General features: G+C 49.9%; 1 protein-coding gene across 1 annotated transcript in view; it reads left to right on the top strand.

Annotated features, from left to right (window-relative positions):
- The window catches only part of vwc2 (von Willebrand factor C domain containing 2), a 32,402-nt gene extending 19,630 nt beyond the window's left edge, over window positions 1–12,772 (top strand). The window contains exon 4 of the mRNA XM_056434845.1: window positions 10,518–12,772. Within this exon, the coding sequence (XP_056290820.1) occupies window positions 10,518–10,669 (152 nt within the window). The 3' untranslated portion in view covers window positions 10,670–12,772. The remainder of the gene's footprint in view (window positions 1–10,517) is intronic.
- The last annotated feature ends 6,906 nt before the right edge of the window (window positions 12,773–19,678 follow it).

The raw sequence follows: 19,678 nt of genomic DNA on the forward strand, positions 1-19,678 counted from the left end.
CATTCGTTCCTCGTCACTACCGCTTCCGCGATCCTTTGTTTATACTCCGGAAGCAGAAAAATGGCGGCATGGTCTGATTTCCCTAACGGAGGAGAGAGACAGCCTTGTAGCCTCTCTTGAATGGCGTATAGCAGTGGTCCAACGTTCTTTCCTCTGGTAGCACACGTAATGTGCTGGTGAAAGTTCGGCATGACTTTTTTTAGGTTTGCCTTGTTAAAGTCCCCAGCCACCACCACAGCCGCGTCGGGATACTTGTTCTGATGCCGACATAACACATCATGTAGGTCCGATAGTGCTACGTCGGTGTCCGCTTGTGGTGGAATGTAGACGGCTGTGGTGATGACCGAGCTGAACTCCCGGGGAAGGTAGAATGGACGGCATGAGATCGTCAGATGTTCCAGGTTCGGCGAGCAGGAACGAGAAAGAGTCTTAATGTTCTTGGGGTCGCACCACATGTTGTTTGTCATGAAGCAGACCCCTCCACCCTTAGATTTACCAGACTCTTCCGTTCTGTCTGCACGGAAAACAGAGAAGGACTCGGTTGGACATATGACTCGATCCGGCACCAGCGGGGTCAGCCAAGTTTCCGTCAGACAAAAGATGTTACAATCCCGCATGTCCCGTTGGAATCTGATCCTTGCCCTAAAATCATCCATCTTATTTTCCAGAGACTGGGCGTTAGGAAGAAGGATGCTGGGCAAAGGTGGACGGTGGGCTTGAACTCTCAGTCTGTTCAATTCCGCTCCGTTTCCCTCGATGTTTTCGTCGTCTTCCCGTAGTAGCGGCTCCACTGCTGTTGTTGTGGTTCGCTCGTACGATCTCTGCCGGCCACGCTGGATCGATGGAAAAAGTGGACAAAAACCCTTGTTTTGCGCAAAAGTTTATGTCCAAAAGTGTGCTGCGGTCGTATGCTGTTAGTGCCGATGTGTTTGTGGCAAAGAAAATATTAAAAATAAACACAAAAACTAAAAGAGCGCACAATCTCCGCGGAGCTGCCGCGACGGCGACTGGACACAGCCGCGCCATCACTGGTCATGTCGATGAACCTGTTCATTGGTCATGAGGATGAACCTGTTCATTGGTCATGTGGATTAACCTATTCATTGGTCATGAGGATGAACCTGTTCATTGGTCATGTGGATGAACCTGTTCATTGGTCATGTGGATGAACCTGTTCATTGGTCATGAGGATGAACCTGTTCATTGGTCATGTGATGAACCTGTTCATTGGTCATGAGGATGAACCTGTTCATTGGTCATGTGGATGAACCTGTTCATTGGTCATGATGATGAACCTGTTCATTGGTCATGTGGATGAACCTGTTCATTGGTCATGTGGATGAACCTGTTATAATAACATCCAGCTCATCTCATTGGTCTAACTTTACAGTCATAAAACATTAAAGACATTTGCATGTAATGAATTTTCATGACGAGTCAAGACGACCTCTAGAGGTCAACTCATCCGTAGTCCTGCAGCGTCGCTCATTAATATTCACGCTGGAATCTTTGGGAATTCTTGTTTTTTGCTGTTCACACACTTTTTTTGGGAAATACACATATTGATCATGCTGTAAGTGTGTGTAGAGGTGTGTGTGTAGAGGTGTGTGTGTAGAGGTGTGTGTAGCTGCCGTCTCCGTGTAGAAAAAGCTTCAGTCTTCGTCAATTAATTAGTTCACAGAACACGTAGTTGTTGAAATAATTAAATGAATTATAAATTGTTCTTGAATCTAAAAGTGAATGAGTTATATCTCCTGGGCAACGTGTCCACATCATGTCTGATATGATGACATCATGGTTCTAAACCTCGTCCTCCTCGTAGCTCGGTGGCTTTCTTTCAGGTCTCATTGTCCAAGCCCAAAATATTAGATACAAACAAATTACAATTCTGGTCCTGTGTGTTATTGTAAACTGTCTACCGCTGCACGGGGTGTGAGAGGCGGAGCCTTTAACAGCATTCACTCCTCATTGGCTCAGCAGTCAGCCCGCAGGGGACATGTGTATGTTGAAAATCAACCTATCCTCAGGTGTGCGGGTCCTTTTGACTTCTCTACGCCTCTCGCTGCTGTGAATCAAACCCACTGAGTATCGTTGAGCTGAATGTGAACGACCTCATCGGGAAGGGAGTGTAGAGGAGCTGATCAGCAGCTCGATGTCTCCGTGTAAACAGGAAGTGCGAACACTCGGCAATCAACACACATCGTTGAGAATCAGACTCACAGCACGTCGACTGGAGAAGACGGAGAAAAGGATCCATCAGGAACATCGGCGGCCGCGCTCCCATTAGCATGCACTTCATTTCACACTTGACTCGACACCTTAAACAAACAACATGTTCCAATGAGCCACGCGGAGGATAATTGACCAAATAATTGTAAGTGAGGAAGTAAATGAGACATAAATCTGAACGGAGCCGCAGCGCGGCGAGGAGCTCTTCGTCTCCTCTGCCCGGTTTTAAAAGACTCCTTGATTCAAACGAGGAGGAGCATCGATTGTCAACTCCCGTCTCGCGGCCGTCGATCACGCGGCGCTCGATACGAGACGGCGCCGCCGCGGCCGTGATGAAACGCTGATGACGTGGAATAAGGTCAGCGGAGGCCGTCGGAGGGCTCCGCTTGTTTGTCTTGTCGAGCGAAGCGTGGACAGATGTGGAGACCTCCCCGCTGCATCCGGCATGTCACATCAAAGCCCGGCTGATTCCTGGGAGGAGGTGATACTCATCCGGATGCACAGAGCGGCGAGAGAGGAGAGTGTCTCAGGGAAAGAGGAGAAAGGAACCACGGCAGCTCAGGTTTGGTTTCTCACCCGACGAGTCCTCGTCATAAAGAGGTATTCCAATGTTTGATTAGTCCGTCAAACATGCGCCGGCATCATCTTGGCCTTTTCAGGCATGCAGAATCAATGGCGGGCGGCGTGTCTGTGTCACGCAGCCGTATGGGAGGAGACACTCGGGGAGGGAGATGAAAGTGAGACGTGTTGCTAACATCCAGCAGACAGTTGGTCATGAATATCAAAGAACAGCTGTGTGAGTGGAGGTTCTCTCAAAGCACCGGGACACATTGCAATCAAACAGTTTCTCCCTGAAGTTTAGAGCCGTCACCGGCTCTCCGTCTTCAGTTTAATGAGGCGATGGAGATTAATGTAGAGTACAGACCTCTGAACCCGCTCCAGGAGGGAAACGTGTTTTCTTTCTATACATCCTGGAGGTGCGTGCGCCCGCCGAGTGAAGAGCGACATACGAACACCTCCAGGATCCTCTCTCCTCTCCTGTCTCCTCGGCCGAGGCTCCCTCCCTCTTGTCCTTTCCTCCAGCGTCGCCTTGGCAACGCTTGAGGAAACAAGCGGCGCTCTGCAGACGTTACGCTCGACTCATCGGGGAGGAAGGTCTGAACCCGACGCCACTTCAGCCGAGAGGGACGGAGACTCGCTTAAAGAGAGAGAAGAAGAATTTTAAAGAGTACAGACGCTCAATAAAACCTGGAGAGAAAGTTGTTTATATGCCGGTGTGTATTTGTGCATTTGTGTATTTGAAGCCTGACGACGTGGAAGAGGCTTCTTTAATTGGCTGCTCGCTCCGCCCTGCTTCCTCTCGGTCGCCTGTCACGCTCCACCGGCGGCTCGGCGCTGGAGGAGTCGCTCCAACACACACACAACTCACTCGCCTGCATCTCCTGCAGTGTGTGTGTGGCAACGTGTTGCACAATGACTGCTGGCCATTATAAAATCAGGAATAATAACGAGAGCGTAATCAGGTTTTCGGTATAAACGTGAAGGTAAAAGTCGGACGTTCACATAATGAACCTTTTCATTTAATTCATCACGCAGCTTCATCTTATTATCTAAAAGTCATTTTCCACGACTGGACTTCAGATTTATGGCCACAACCAGAAAAGGTCATTATAATGAAGTCCCATTATGTCTTAATAATCACGTACAGCTGGGCCACTGAAGAGAGGTCCGGGCTCCTCAGAGCAAACACATGTTTCACAATACAGACACAACCAACAGCTCTCCGAGGTCAGAGCTTTATGTTTACGAGGTCAAAGGCCATCGGTCAGGACAGCTGTGCACAAAGTTTACCGTTAAACATTTGATGAGGAGCCACTTCATGAAAACCTGCAGCTTCGAAGCGGCTCCTCTGAAAGCACCCTCCCGCTTCATACTCTGAAATCATTCATATTCTCATAATCACAGCGTTCTCCCACTGTCTTCACAAAGCACGGCCCTTTTTATTCTGCATTTATAATGCAGATGTACTCCAGAAGTGCATTAAGGAGAGGGGCTGCTGCTCTGCTCCCCTTTCCATTACCTTCATAATGGCACTCTGCATGTTTGTAAGGTTTCAGAAACAAGGGGTCCTCCCCTCCCCCCGTCCATTATGAGGCGCTGCTGCAGAGCCAGAGGCCGCGCTGCTAATGGCCGTCCGCACGCCGGCCGCCGCGCACCGCAGAGACGGTTTGGGTCCGACGCTTCACGCACATCCATTTGTCTCTCGTTGAAAAGCTCTTCCTGTAAAAACCTCCGAGAGCGAGAGGCATAGAAAGAGTGATGGAGAGATGAGGATATATCATATTAATGAAGCGGTGACACAAAGGTGGGTGTTATGTGAATGGCAGAATAACAGGGCTCTGAATCCATGCATTAATTAACACATTAAGTGCGGCGCTGCGTGAGCGATGGGCTGCGGGTTCATCCCAGATGCCCAAGGAAGCACTTTTGATTTATTTTGTAAAGTGCGTGGTTATTTTTTTCTGATTTTTCTCCCCTAGCCTCAACATAAGCATCTTTTATTTTGTGACACTGTTTTCTAAAAGTCGCTAACGATGATGAATCCGTCCCGGAGTTGTTATTCAGAGCGCGTGTGCGCGTGATCATCTGAGGAGTTCTGAATGCGTTGGGCTTGACGTGTTGACAGTCCTCTGCAAAGCGCTCACGCTGATTGATGCGCATGCACGCGCCCTCCGCTCGCTGCCGTCCAATGAAACGAGGCGGCTGCGGCGGGAAGACTCCCCATTTATCAGCCGCTTAATTATACAGCAGAGTGGCTCAAGACCTTGTTGGTCGAGGGAAGATAACGTGTTATGCTATACCTGCTGCTGTGGAAGCAATTCCCACAGTGTTTATATTGGGCAATGCGGTTTGAGAGATAATGGATGATTCATGATGTCATATTTTCGAGCCACTGGTTGAGGACAAGAGTCTTCCCGTCACAGCGAGTGCCAGAGGATGCTGGAGGTGATACGAGGAGGACGTTCACGTTCTCGCTCGGCAAAATAAACCAGCTTCAAAGGGGAGGGGCTTAGTCCTCATCAACCACCTTAACCCAAAGATACTACGAAGGTGACGATAGGCCGACGGGTTCCGGCCATTGGTTTGTCCCAAAGGGTCATGGTGCGTTCAAAGACTCGGTCACGATCTGAGACTCAGGGCCTGCTGCTCGTCTCCCAAATGGAGGAATGATAGTTTCCAGGCGTTGCCCATGTGACCCAGAAACAGGAAGCTGACTCTCTGTTGTCAAACTCTGCTTCAACGTCAACATTTACATCAGTGAGATCCAATTTACTGCAAAATGAGCAAAATAAAACACTTCAGGACTATTTTAAAAGTACAAGTGCTTGATTTAAAAAAAAATTTGCACGATTCCGTCTCTGTGCATTCCAACCTTGAAGTGATGTACACGCCTGTCTGCGTTACCTGTGGTGCTATCTAAGAAGTGTGGAACCCTAACCCCATTGAATACCTCTCAATGTAGAAAGAAAGAAAAATAAGGCAGTGGAGGATATAATCATGTGAATCGAATCCTGAAGAGTTCAACGTAATTACTCTAATCCCAGGATGCACCTTGTTCTCGATGGGTCTTCCAGCATGAACACCCTCGAGTGGCGTCTGAAGGGCTTGGAGATGGTGGCCAATGAAAAGCAATTCTGATAAACAGATCAGCAGAGATCAGAAACTGCGTCTTCAATCCAGTTTGTTGTACGGTTCATGTTCAAAGTGATCGGCATGGATTCATGCTGATGGCCCCATCAGGAGAAGCAAGTCCACAAGGCTCTGACTTCCTGTTTGCTGGGAGGTCATGAAACGTATCTTAAAGGACGAGATGACGACCGGCACTGAACTCCATCAGGGGACTAGAGGTCGTCCAATAACTGGAGTCCTGTCCTTCTCAGCTTGTGTCCCATTAGCCTTCGTCCCTCAACGTACAAATGTTAAATAAAACGTTTGGAATAATACTGATAGATCGATAGATAGAGAGGTGGGTGGGTGGATGGTTAGATAGATGGATATATAGATAGATAGATAGGTAGATAGAGAGGTAGGTATGTAGTTAGGTAGGTAGATGGATAGATAGATAGATAGATGATAGATAGATAGATAGATAGATAGGTAGATAGAGAGGTAGGTACGTAGTGAGGTTGGTAGATAGATGATAGATAGATAGGTAGATAGAGAGGTAGGTACGTGGTTAGGTAGGTAGATGGACAGATAGATAGATAGATGATAGATAGATAGATGATAGGTAGATAGTGAGGTAGGTACGTGGTTAGGTAGGTAGATAGATAGATAGATAGATAGGTAGATAGAGAGGTAGGTACGGAGTAAGGTAGGTAGATGGATAGATAGATAGGTAGATAGTGAGGTAGGTACGTAGTTAGGTTGGTAGATAGATGATAGATAGATAGGTAGATGATAGATAGATGACAGATAGATGATAGATAGATAGATAGGTAGATAGAGAGGTAGGTACGTGGTTAGGTAGGTAGATGGATAGGTAGATGATAGATAGATAGGTAGATAGAGAGGTAGGTACGTGGTTAGGTAGGTAGATGGATAGGTAGATGATAGATAGATAGGTAGATAGAGAGGTAGGTACGTGGTTAGGTAGGTAGATGATAGGTAGATAGGTAGATGATAGGTAGATAGGTAGGTGGATAGGTAGATGATAGGTAGATAGGTAGATGATAGGTAGGTGGATAGGTAGATAGATGGTAGGTAGGTACTTAGGTAGATACTTTATTCATCCCCAGGAGGAATGTGTTTGTAGCAGCAGCAAACAAGGTTATAATATATACAATCAGATAGCAGAGAAGGACATATTCAATTGATTACATTTAAATAATAAAGAAAATGAAAAGGGTCTGGGTCACCACTCACCAGGCGTTGTGATGTGTACCAAGGTTTATTGACAAAAGCAAAGAAACATCAGATATTCTTGTCACAGAGCTGCATAAATTGCAGCTTGTTGTATTTCATATTTCACCTGCGTCTAAACTTACAAGGGTATCTGTAAATTGATGGATTTCAAAATGATTAGTATCCTTGGAGCAGCACAAAGGAATGTGACTGAGTTGTGTCCTCAGACTGCTCTGAAGTGTGGCCTTCCTTGAGGACCACAATGATAAACCAGGTCTAGACTCAAGGACCACAACGATAAACCAGGTCTAGACTCAAGGACCACAACGATAAACCAGGTCTAGACTCAAGGACCACAACGATAAACCAGGTCTAGACTCAAGGACCACAACGATAAACCAGGTCTAGACTCAAGGACCACAATGATAAACCAGGTTTAGACTCAAGGACCACAACGATAAACCAGGTCTAGACTCAAGGACCACAACGATAAACCAGGTCTAGACTCAAGGACCACAACGATAAACCAGGTCTAGACTCAAGGACCACAATGATAAACCAGGTCTAGACTCAAGGACCACAATGATAAACCAGGTCTAGACTCAAGGACCACAACGATAAACCAGGTCTAGACTCAAGGACTACAACGATAAACCAGGTCTAGACTCAAGGACCACAATGATAAACCAGGTCTAGACTCAAGGACCACAATGATAAACCAGGTCTAGACTCCAGGACCACAACGATAAACCAGGTCTAGAGTCTAGGACCACAACGATAAACCAGGTCTAGACTCAAGGACCACAATGATAAACCAGGTCTAGACTCAAGGACCACAACGATAAACCAGGTCTAGACTCAAGGACCACAACGATAAACCAGGTCTAGACTCAAGGACCACAATGATAAACCAGGTCTAGACTCAAGGACCACAACGATAAACCAGGTCTAGACTCAAGGACCACAACGATAAACCAGGTCTAGAGACTAGGACCACAACGATAAACCAGGTCTAGACTCAAGGACCACAACGATAAACCAGGTCTAGAGTCTAGGACCACAACGATAAACCAGGTCTAGACTCAAGGACCACAACGATAAACCAGATCTAGACTCAAGGACCACAACGATAAACCAGGTCTAGACTCAAGGACCACAATGATAAACCAGGTCTAGACTAAAGGACCACAACGATAAACCAGGTCTAGACTCCAGGACCACAACGATAAACCAGGTCTAGAGTCTAGGACCACAACGATAAACCAGGTCTAGAGTCTAGGACCACAACGATAAACCAGGTCTAGAGTCTAGGACCACAACGATAAACCAGATCTAGAGTCTAGGACCACAACGATAAACCAGGTCTAGAGTCTAGGACCACAACGATAAACCAGGTCTAGACTCAAGGACCACAACGATAAACCAGGTCTAGACTCAAGGACCACAATGATAAACCAGGTCTAGACTCAAGGACCACAACGATAAACCAGGTCTAGACTCAAGGACCACAATGATAAACCAGGTTTAGACTCAAGGACCACAACGATAAACCAGGTCTAGAGTCTAGGACCACAACGATAAACCAGGTCTAGACTCAAGGACCACAACGATAAACCAGATCTAGACTCAAGGACCACAACGATAAACCAGGTCTAGACTCAAGGACCACAATGATAAACCAGGTCTAGACTCAAGGACCACAACGATAAACCAGGTCTAGACTCAAGGACCACAACGATAAACCAGGTCTAGAGACTAGGACCACAACGATAAACCAGGTCTAGAGTCTAGGACCACAACGATAAACCAGGTCTAGAGTCTAGGACCACAACGATAAACCAGGTCTAGACTCAAGGACCACAACGATAAACCAGGTCTAGAGTCTAGGACCACAACGATAAACCAGGTCTAGACTCAAGGACCACAACGATAAACCAGATCTAGACTCAAGGACCACAACGATAAACCAGGTCTAGACTCAAGGACCACAACGATAAACCAGGTCTAGACTCAAGGACCACAACGATAAACCAGGTCTAGAGACTAGGACCACAACGATAAACCAGGTCTAGAGTCTAGGACCACAACGATAAACCAGATCTAGAGTCTAGGACCACAACGATAAACCAGGTCTAGACTCAAGGACCACAATGATAAACCAGGTCTAGACTCAAGGACCACAATGATAAACCAGGTCTAGACTCAAGGACCACAATGATAAACCAGGTCTAGACTAAAGGACCACAACGATAAACCAGGTCTAGACTCCAGGACCACAACGATAAACCAGGTCTAGAGTCTAGGACCACAACGATAAACCAGGTCTAGACTCCAGGACCACAACGATAAACCAGGTCTAGACTCAAGGACCACAACGATAAACCAGGTCTAGACTCAAGGACCACAATGATAAACCAGGTCTAGACTCAAGGACCACAACGATAAACCAGGTCTAGAGTCTAGGACCACAACGATAAACCAGATCTAGAGTCTAGGACCACAACGATAAACCAGGTCTAGACTCAAGGACCACAACGATAAACCAGGTCTAGAGTCTAGGACCACAACGATAAACCAGGTCTAGACTCAAGGACCACAACGATAAACCAGGTCTAGAGTCTAGGACCACAACGATAAACCAGGTCTAGAGTCTAGGACCACAACGATAAACCAGGTCTAGAGTCTAGACCCACAACGATAAACCAGATCTAGAGTGTAGGACCACAACGATAAACCAGGTCTAGACTCAAGGACCACAACGATAAACCAGGTCTAGACTCAAGGACCACAACGATAAACCAGGTCTAGACTCAAGGACCACAACGATAAACCAGGTCTAGAGACTAGGACCACAACGATAAACCAGGTCTAGACTCAAGGACCACAACGATAAACCAGGTCTAGAGACTAGGACCACAATGATAAACCAGGTCTAGAGTCTAGGACCACAACGATAAACCAGGTCTAGAGTCTAGGACCACAACGATAAACCAGGTCTAGAGTCTAGGACCACAACGATAAACCAGATCTAGAGTCTAGGACCACAACGATAAACCAGGTCTAGAGTCTAGGACCACAACGATAACAGACATCAGCATCGAGTTGATGTTCCATTAGTGACTTCAGTAAAGTTGCATTTAACATAAAAGAAACACATTGAAGATAAACCAATTTGAGATTACATTTTAAACACAGAGCTGTGCAGGAATGAGTCATAAAACGCAGGACTGAGTATCTTTGTACTTCCTGTTCATGTCTTCGTAATGGGGTTGTTGGTTGAATGCCTACATTAAGGTCTGTTGGTCACATCATCTCTGCACCACTTGGTTATCCGGCTTGTTTTCCGCTCCGTAACTTCTCTGGTGTTGTTTTGCCACCTTCAGGGCCAAACTGCTACGCCGACACCACGGTGATACCGGCCGGCCGAGAGGTGAAGATCGACGAGTGTACAATCTGCTACTGCACATACGAGGAGGGCACGTGGCAGATCGAGCACCAGGCCACCTGCAGTAAGAACGAGTGCCAGCCGAGCTAAACACCGGCCATCGACCCAAACACCGGACGTCGACCCAAACACCGGACATCGACCCAAAGACCGGACATCGACCCAAACACCGGACATCGACCCAAAGACCGGACATCGACCCAAACACCGGACGTCGACCCAAACACCGGACGTCGACCCAAACACCGGACGTCGACCCAAACACCGGACATCGACCCAAAGACCGGACATCGACCCAAACACCGGACATCGACCCAAACACCGGACATCGACCCAAAGACCGGACATCGACCCAAAGACCGGACGTCGACCCAAACACCGGACGTCGACCCAAACACCGGACGTCGAACGTCGACCCAAACACCGGACGTCGACCCAAACACCGGACATCGACCCAAACACCGGACATCGACCCAAAGACCGGACATCGACCCAAACACCGGACGTCGACCCAAAGACCGGACGTCGACCCAAACACCGGACGTCGACCCAACACCGGACGTCGACCCAAACACCGGACGTCGACCCAAACACCGGACGTCGACCCAAACACCGGACGTCGACCCAAAGACCGGACGTCGACCCAAAGACCGGACGTCGACCCAAACACCGGACGTCGACCCACACACCGGACATGGACCCAAACACCGGACATGGACCCAAAGACCGGACATCGACCCAAACACCGGACGTCGACCCAAACACCGGACATGGACCCAAACACCGGACATGGACCCAAAGACCGGACGTCGACCCAAACACCGGACGTCGACCCACACACCGGACATGGACCCAAACACCGGACATGGACCCAAAGACCGGACATCGACCCAAACACCGGACATCGACCCAAACACCGGACGTCGACCCAAACACCGGACGTCGACCCAAACACCGGACGTCGACCCAAACACCGGACATGGACCCAAAGACCGGACATCGACCCAAACACCGGACGTCGACCCAAACACCGGACATGGACCCAAAGACCGGACGTCGACCCAAAGACCGGACGTCGACCCAAACACCGGACGTCGACCCAAACACCGGACGTCGACCCAAAGACCGGACGTCGACCCAAAGACCGGACGTCGACCCAAACACCGGACGTCGACCCAAAGACCGGACGTCGACCCAAAGACCGGACATCGACCCAAAGACCGGACATCGACCCAAACACCGGACATCGACCCAAACACCGGACATGGACCCAAAGACCGGACGTCGACCCAAAGACCGGACGTCGACCCAAACACCGGACGTCGACCCAAAGACCGGACGTCGACCCAAAGACCGGACGTCGACCCAAACACCGGACGTCGACCCAAAGACCGGACATCGACCCAAAGACCGGACATCGACCCAAACACCGGACATCGACCCAAAGACCGGACGTCGACCCAAAGACCGGACGTCGACCCAAACACCGGACATCGACCCAAACACCGGACATCGACCCAAAGACCGGACATCGACCCAAAGACCGGTGCTAATCCGTGAACTCTCGGCGCTCACGCCGTCTCCCGGACGTCAGGGTCGGACAGCAGAGCCCTCGAGCGTTCAGCATTTATAGAACTCACTCCTGTATTACTGAGAGAGAGAGAAAAAGAAGCTTTTATGAAAGTTTATAATCCACACAAAGAATATCTATTTATCTATGTATTGAATTATGTATTAATATCCACAAATATACAAGTCTTTAATGCGGAAGTAGTGAACAACTATTTTTTATAGCCTGTGTATTTTATGAACAATATATTGGACCAGAATGTGAAGAGGACACCCAGCTGTCTTTGGAGGTGAACACCTCGGGGTCTCGATGTGGTTCACCACAGACCTTGACCCCCTTGACCCCTCTGACCCCCCTGACCCCTCTCCACAAACACTAGACTGTGATCCATTTGCTGTGTAGACCATCCAGTGCAGAGTTCAAGACTTTTGACTGTTTCCTCATTTATTTGACCTTTTTTGGATGTTGAAAAGTGTTTTTTGTATTTCTCTTGGTACCGTGTGTTCGTGTTTCAAATAAACGCCAGGCTGGGCTCTGTAGATGCTCAAATGGTACTTCTCAGCTGTAAGTCTTTATGTTTTACGTCGACTAACTTCCGGCTGAATAAAATGTTTTCGATTTGACTTGAATCAACTTATGACGTCGAGCCGGAGGATCCAGCGTTTTGTGTTCCAGGAGTCACAGGTGACCTTTGAAGGTGAAGCACAGCCTCTCTTTGGATCTGAGCTCATTTAAAACATGTTCTCTAAGCTCCAGGATGAAGCTTCAGGTAATATTGAATAAGTTGTCATGTCATTTGGTGATGCCGCGGTTTAACTTTCAATATCTATAAAAGCAATCACCTAATAACAGCATCACACTCTCAACCAAGAGGCTGGGATACGTCCAGACTGGACTCTGATGTCATTGATCCCAATCTGATTCCAAAATGTAGAAATTGAAAGGTCATAAGACTTGAAGCATATTTTCCACGGCTTCATCTTCAATTTGAGGAGGAGTAATGAAGGGCCACAGGGGCCATCGACCAGCAGATCAAAACCATGATTAATAATTTTCGGTTATGAAGGCTGAAGCCGGGCTGTAATAACCGGTCGCAGATGTTTGTGTTTCTTCCTCTCTTCTTTTGCATTCGCAGCGCTCTCCCTCTGTCACCTCAGCCGTCACCCTGTGACCCTCGGCGGCGTGCCGGCCACTCCGCCCCCTCTGATGGAGGGTTGCCAGACAACGCTGTGGCATCTCCAGCAGCGAGTCGTGCCTGACAGCCGGCGCGCTGCATCGAGGTAAATCGGCCTAAATGCATATACATGCGACGCGACAGGCTCCTCTCAGCGCGGCGGGGAGCGGCGCCTCGGGTCCATTAAGGTCCTCCGGAGCCTCGACTGGGAAGCTCCTCTCAAACCAAGCGGTTCACTCAAAGAACTCAGGATCTGTGCCTGTGCATGCAAGCCGTGAATTATGGTAGGATTTTCCTCTCTTCGCCGCTCCTCGACAGGAAGGGATGTTTTTTGTGCCCCCACTCCCTCAATGTCTTTTGAATTAGAGGAATGACTGCAGTGTCGTGTCTATTCTTTCATTGCGTGAGATCATATGGCCGAAGCAGCGTACCCGCTGCGTCTCAGTGAAGTGGTGGCTGAGCGGGGACGTCATCCATCACCTCTTTCTGTTCCATCCTGGCCATTAACATTCACAGTTGGCTTTAGATCCGTTCATATTCCATCAGTAATTCAAGATCAATTCTGTGTGTGACTGGAGAAAAGAAAGTGGTGATGACAGCCGTCTATGGAGTCTGCTCATCAGACACGAGGCCGGGTCTTTTACTTTGAAATACAATTCCCAGAGTGGTACGCATCTAAACTCCTTCAAAGACGGGTCATTAATTGGAGACATCTGTTGGAGAAACCCATCAGAGATTATCCGGGCCTCCCCGATGCTGTAGCGCTGTAATGAGGCTCCTGGACAAAGCTCTCTGCTGCCTTCAGACGTGAGCTCACATTACAGTCAATGATGAAATTCATTATTCATCTGCAGCAATCGGCCGGCTCCGTAATGTGAAATTAAAGCACGGTACATTTTGAAAGGCACCCGGCTTACTTTGAGCAACTCACTAATGTGAAGGCACTAAATGAAACCAGAGGAAGCCTCTAAGTGTCTGACCAAGCCGTGGGAAGGACCTGAAAGAGACACTAAACGTCTCCGTTAACCTTTCCCTTGTCTGGTCTGTTTGTTCCTGCGTCGCTCCCTCAGGGACGTCTGGTTCTGATCTGTGTTGCTGGATCCACATCGTGGACTTCATCTGGATATTCAGCCCTGAAACTGGAGATTAAAGAACCTTTTAGATCACAAACTCAGACAATCCAACTCTCCGTTAGCCATTAGCCATTAGCGACAAACTCAGCTCTGTGTGTATTGGCGGTTCTGTTAACCGAGCACATCGTCCAAAACAATTAAAGTGATGAAACTGTTTGTCTGAATTCACATACAATGATGTAAAATGTGTTCACCCTGTGAACTGAAGACGATCTTATGACCGTTGAACTGCACGTACTCCACTGACCCACAATGCATTGCTTGCATCTGGGTGGCAGGCTAAAAGCTTTTATATGTCACCTAATTACGTTTTAATATATATTTTCAGACCAGAGTGTAACTTATTCCAAGTCTGACTGACATTGTCCCTCGAGGTGTCCCCCAAGGTTCAGTACTGGGCCCCCTCCTCTTCATCCTCTACTTGCTCCCCCTTACTCCACCACGGCCTCCACTTCTACCGCTACGCCGACGACACGCAGGTCTACGTCTCCACCCGATCCATCACACCCACTTCCTCCTCCACCTTCACCAGCTGCCTCACAGACATAGAGACCTGGATTCAAGCCAAACTCCTCAAACTCAACAAACCAGAAATCCTCCTCACCCCAAAACCCACAACGGTTCCCTCTGCTCCCGTAACCTCGTGTCATCTTTGATAAAAGCTTCTCCTTTGAACGCCACATCAAGCACATCACAAAAACCTCCTCCTTTCATCTTAACAACATCACCGTCTCTTCCTCCCTCTCCTCCTCATCCTCCTCTTCATCCCTCGAGACTGGACCACTGCAGCAGCATCCTGGACGGCAAATCCACCAAAACCACGACAATACACCCAGAACATCACCTCGGTCCACTAGAGACCACATCACCTCGGTCCACTAGAGACCACATCACCTCGGTCCACTAGAGACCACATCACCTCGGTCCACTAGAGACCACATCACCTCGGTCCACTAAAGACCACATCACCTCGGTCCACTAAAGACCACATCACCTCAGTCCACTAGAGACCACATCACCTCGGTCCACTAAAGACCACATCACCTCGGTCCACTAGAGACCACATCACCTCGGTCCACTAGACACCACATCACCTCGGTCCACTAGAGACCACATCACCTCGGTCCACTAGAGACCACATCACCTCGGTCCACTAGAGACCACATCACCTCGGTCCACTAGAGACCACATCACCTCGGTCCACTAGAGACCACATCACCTCGGTCCACTAGAGACCACATCACCTCGGTCCACTAGAGACCACATCACCTCGGTCCACTAGACACCACATCACCTCGGTCCACTAGAGACCACATCACCTCGGTCCACTAGAGACCACATCACCTCGGTCCACTAGAGACCACATCACCTCGGTCCACTAGAGACCACATCACCTCGGTCCACTAGAGACCACATCACCTCGGTCCACTAGAGACCACATCACCTCGGTCCACTAGAGACCACATCACCTCAGTCCACTAGAGACCACATCACCTCAGTCTACTAGAGACCACATCACCTCGGTCCACTAGAGACCACATCACCTCGGTCCACTAGAGACCACATCACCTCGGTCCACTAGAGACCACATCACCTCGGTCCACTAGAGACCACATCACCTCGGTCCACTAGAGACCACATCACCTCGGTCCACTAGAGACCACATCACCTCGGTCCACTAGAGACCACATCACCTCAGTCCACTAGACACCACATCACCTCGGTCCACTAGAGACCACATCACCTCGGTCCACTAGAGACCACATCACCTCGGTCCACTAGACACCACATCACCTCGGTCCACTAGAGACCACATCACCTCGGTCCACTAGAGACCAGGTCTTTGTCTTTGTTTGTTTTTCAAGGTTATAAATATTTAATGTCTCTTTTGTCAGCATGTATTTAAGGTCTCTGCCGTCCTCTCGTCCTCTCCTCTTCTCGTCCTCTCCTCCTCTCCTCCTCCCGTCCTCTCGTCCTCTCCTCCTCTCCTCCTCTCCTCCTCTCCTCTTCTCGTCCTCTCGTCCCGTGTGGTGACGCTCCGGGATCAATCCGCCGAGTCGCTTCATGATTGAGCGCCGGCGTCTCCGGAGCCTCGGCCTGAAATTGTCCTTTATAGATTTGGTATTATATCTGCGGCGCCTCGTCTGCCACGAGCCGCAGAGCCACAGCTTCACCTCCTGGAGGAGACGGAGAGGACGGGTCTGAGGAGGACGGGTCTGAGGAGGACGGGTCTGAGGAGGACGGGTCTGAGGAGGGACGGATCTGAGGAGGGACGGGTCTGAGGAGGACGGGTCTGAGGAGGACGGGGCTGAGGAGGACCGGGTCTGAGGAGGACGGGTCTGAGGAGGGACGGGTCTGAGGAGGACGGGTCTGAGGAGGGACGGGTCTGAGGAGGACGGGTCTGAGGAGGGACGGGTCTGAGGAGGGACGGGTCTGAGGAGGACGGGTCTGAGGAGGACCGGGTCTGAGGAGGGACGGGTCTGAGGAGGGACGGGTCTGAGGAGGGACGGGTCTGAGGAGGACGGGTCTGAGGAGGGACGGGTCTGAGGAGGGCGGGCTGTCTTTCAGCCTCTGGGGGACAGCGCTGGGACCTCCTGATCTTATCTAATCTAATGACTCTAATGATGTGAGACCTGAGTGACTCACAGGACCAGTGATGTCCTCTACAGGACCAGTGATGTCCACACAGGACCAGTGATGTCCTCTATAGGACCAGTGATGTCCTCTATAGGACCAGTGATGTCCACACAGGACCAGTGATGTCCTCACAGGACCAGTGATGTCCTCTATAGGACCAGTGATGTCCTCTATAGGACCAGTGATGTCCTCACAGGACCAGTGATGTCCTCTATAGGACCAGTGATGTCCTCACAGGACCAGTGATGTCCTCTATAGGACCAGTGATGTCCTCTATAGGACCAGTGATGTCCTCACAGGACCAGTGATGTCCTCTATAGGACCAGTGATGTCCTCTATAGGACCAGTGATGTCCTCTACAGGACCAGTGATGTCCTCTATAGGACCAGTGATGTCCTCTATAGGACCAGTGATGTCCTCTATAGGACCAGTGATGTCCTCTACAGGACCAGTGATGTCCTCTATAGGACCAGTGATGTCCTCTACAGGACCAGTGATGTCCTCTATAGGACCAGGGACCAGTGATGTCCTCTATAGGACCAGTGATGTCCTCTACAGGACCAGTGATGTCCTCTATAGGACCAGTGATGTCCTCTATAGGACCAGTGATGTCCTCACAGGACCAGTGATGTCCTCTATAGGACCAGTGATGTCCTCTATAGGACCAGTGATGTCCTCACAGGACCAGTGATGTCCTCACAGGACCAGTGATGTCCTCTATAGGACCAGTGATGTCCTCTATAGGACCAGTGATGTCCTCACAGGACCAGTGATGTCCTCTCAGGACGTGACGTCCCCGATGCCGTCCTCATTAGACATGGAGCCGCCGGGGGAGGAGTGTGTGGAAACCTCTGTATTCAAAGTAGCCCCCCCCCCCTCAGCTCCCTGCACAGCGGCGTCTTCATGGCTTCATCGAGCTGAGTGAGGGCGACAAGCGGCGAGGGAGGTCGCCCAATGAGCCGCTCCCCGCGGGGGGGCTTCACCTCCAGGGTCCTGCACACAGGGGGGCTCACTCAGGCCGGCGGGTCCTCCAGTGCCACGCCTCCCGCTCCTCTGGGCGCTGATTCATTCACTTTCCCTGAGTACGACCCGAGCGTCAGACTAAAGATGTGAGGCTGCACCACGGCGTCCCGGAGGAGGAACCGGACTGCGTCTCATGTCACGCATGAAGAAACCGATTTCCACGTGTGTGACGTGAGTGATGTCCCCACAGATATCTGCACACGCATCAACATCGACAACACAAACACGTGCAGACCGTAATCTGTCGTGTGCTCCGCCGCTCCACACCCGGGTCCTCGTGGAGGATCCGGCGCCCTGCAGCCTCGTGCGCTCCTCCCGGCGCCCTCCGCCTCGTCGTGGTTACCGACCTTAATGACCTGCCACGGCACATCAGGCCCGTTGTCCTCAGCCTCACGTGGCTCTGCAGCAGCGGAGCCTCTGAAGCACGGCGACGCGGGGCTGAGCGCCACGGGCACGACGTGCAACCTAAATAATTCCTGAGTCTGTGGAGGAGTCTGGAGAACAGAGGCGAGCCGAGGAGCCCCGATGGTAACGACTCCTCCATCCATCAATATCTGATTCCCTGAGAAGAACCCAGGCTCAGGATGCTCTGCTGCAGCTTCGAGAAACTCTTTAAATCTCCGGCACACAGAGCTCTGTGTGAGCGTCACAGTGTGTGATGGACGAGTGGTTTGGGATAATGAATGGACTCCGAATGCAATAACTCCCCTGGAGCCCTGGACCCGGGGCCTCGTCGGCTCTGAGTGAGAGTTCAATCAGCTCGCTCTCATTAGCCACCAGACGGATGCACATGGTGGGATTATTTCTTTCTTTCTTTATCTGGAGAGCTCACACGAGATCTCTCAAGTGTCCTGTGTGCTCTCCTCCCGTGGAGAAGCGTTGCGTGGGAGTCGTATTCACCACTCTGTTATCAGAATAACTCTAATTAGGCTATTTTTAAACATACTTTTAAACCGCTGCGGGGTGTTTACAGTCGCTAATGACAGCGGAGTCAAAAGCATCCATCAGAAAGCATCACGTCACATGGAGCCTCACGTGGTGCCTCCACCCTCATTAAGAAGCTTATTGGTCTTCAGTTATGGGGAATGTTTACATGTTGCTGCAGACGACGGCACCGAGGCTGCTCTGCTGCAGGAATACACCAGATTACAACAGCTGCCTTACATCCCAGTTCATGTGGCTCACCCTCAACTCTCAAAACACAGCTCGCACCTGAAGGCCGCTGGTTGTTGAACTCAGATTATGTTCCTATTCATCAGGGACGAGGAGACTGAGGTGTCCTGTAGCTGTGTGTCCCCTAGGTGGCGCTGTTATGTATTTGTATTCACATATTTATCATAATATAGGCAACAGGGATTTATATTGCTGTGATATTTGTGGACACAGGCCTGTTTTACCACCGGCTCTCTGGCGCCATCTGCTGGTCTGATGGAGGAACCGCAAACACCTGCTCTCATCTAGAGACGATTTGTTTCTTCTTGAGGGAAAAAAAACAATTCAGCCACACTCCTCCACTCAGGTAGGAGGAGCCACACACCTCCACTCAGGTAGGAGGAGCCACA

This window comes from Pseudoliparis swirei, chromosome 17, assembly GCF_029220125.1.
Source record: "Pseudoliparis swirei isolate HS2019 ecotype Mariana Trench chromosome 17, NWPU_hadal_v1, whole genome shotgun sequence".
Lineage (NCBI taxonomy): Eukaryota > Metazoa > Chordata > Actinopteri > Perciformes > Liparidae > Pseudoliparis > Pseudoliparis swirei.